Source organism: Polistes canadensis, unplaced genomic scaffold (genome assembly GCF_001313835.1).
Source record: "Polistes canadensis isolate GaletaPanama2010 unplaced genomic scaffold, ASM131383v1 scaffold_113, whole genome shotgun sequence".
In the NCBI taxonomy this organism is placed as follows: domain Eukaryota; kingdom Metazoa; phylum Arthropoda; class Insecta; order Hymenoptera; family Vespidae; genus Polistes; species Polistes canadensis.
This window is the reverse complement of record NW_014569660.1, coordinates 220236-221515: the sequence shown is the minus strand read 5'-3', so window position 1 is coordinate 221515 and position 1280 is coordinate 220236. Positions and strand designations below refer to the sequence as shown.

The 1280-nt window shown below is 36.8% G+C and overlaps 1 protein-coding gene across 1 annotated transcript in view; it reads right to left on the bottom strand.

Moving 5' to 3' along the window:
- The window catches only part of LOC106787734 (probable JmjC domain-containing histone demethylation protein 2C), a 48569-nt gene extending 47699 nt beyond the window's left edge, over positions 1 to 870 (bottom strand). Inside the window, exon 1 of the mRNA XM_014750352.1 lies at positions 531 to 870. Coding sequence (XP_014605838.1) covers positions 531 to 686 — 156 coding nt within the window. The 5' untranslated portion in view covers positions 687 to 870. The remainder of the gene's footprint in view (positions 1 to 530) is intronic.
- Positions 871 to 1280: the final 410 nt, after the last annotated feature.

The window sequence follows — 1280 nt, the reverse complement described above, 5'->3', positions numbered from 1 at the left end:
TGATCAAAACGAAGTTCTAGTTTTTTTTAATATCCAAATTACCCCACCCCCCCCCTCCTCCTAAGATACTTATTTATTAGTTAAAAAATAAGATCTATTTCCGTTTATGGTTCGTTCCATTTTACAATGATACGTGTTCAAACTAAAAATAGGAATGATCAAAAAAAAAAAAAAAAGATAGAAATAAAAATACCAAACGAATGGTTAAAAAAAAATATAGCTTTAGATAAATAAAAAATGTAAAAAATAAAATGAAAAAAGGGATGAGGGTTCGTTCGAGTTAGGATCGAATGATTCTGTCGATAAAATAAAATGATCAGAGAAAAAAAACAGAAAAAAAAAATACGAATAAAAATACTAAACGAATGGTAAAAAAAAATAGTTATAGATAAATAAAAAATGTAAAAAATAAAATGAAAAAACGGGATGAGGGTGGAGTGATTTGGTTAGGATTAAATTATTCGTAAATGGAATAAAATGATCAGAAAAAAAAAAAAAAAGAAAAGCAAAGAATAAACCTGACTACTCACCTGAAGATCGTGACAGTCGTTATCCCTGTGACTGGCGGCACGTATCACCCCCGCCCGCCACCCCCACTCAATGATTTTATTCACCTTAAGCTTGGTGAAACCACTAACCGATAGGAACCTCTTTCCCACGATCTCCTCGCGATACTTGTACGCCATATTATTATTAACAACAACGATCGGTAATATTTCGCGTTTTCGTATGCGTGTGCGCGCGCGCGCGCGCGCTCCACCGAATTCGCGAATTCGGATCCACGGCCAGAACCGACGACGACAACTACTACGATGACGATGACGATGACGATGATGACAACGATGACACTACCACCACCAACCACCACCACCACCAACCACCAACCACCACCACTACTACCAACCACCACCAGCACAACCACCACTACTATTACTACTACCACCACCAACCACTACTACCACCACCGTCACTACCACCCACCACCCTTCACTGATCCAACACCAACCAACCAACCCCCTCCTGGTTTTTATTATATTTTTTCGGTTTTTTTTTTTCTCCCCCTTTGCTTCCTCTTCTTCTTCTTCTGCTGCTGCTTGTTTTTTATTTTATTTTGTTTTTCTAATTTAACCCTTCCTCTTAGTTCTTTTCTTTTTTTTTTTTATAATTGTGTGTGTGTGTTTTATTATGTATTATTTATATTTTGTCTTTTCTGTTTTTCACACAAGGGGTGGGGGGGGAGGTTTTGTTTTTTCTATTTCTTTTCTTCTTTCACAGTTTAT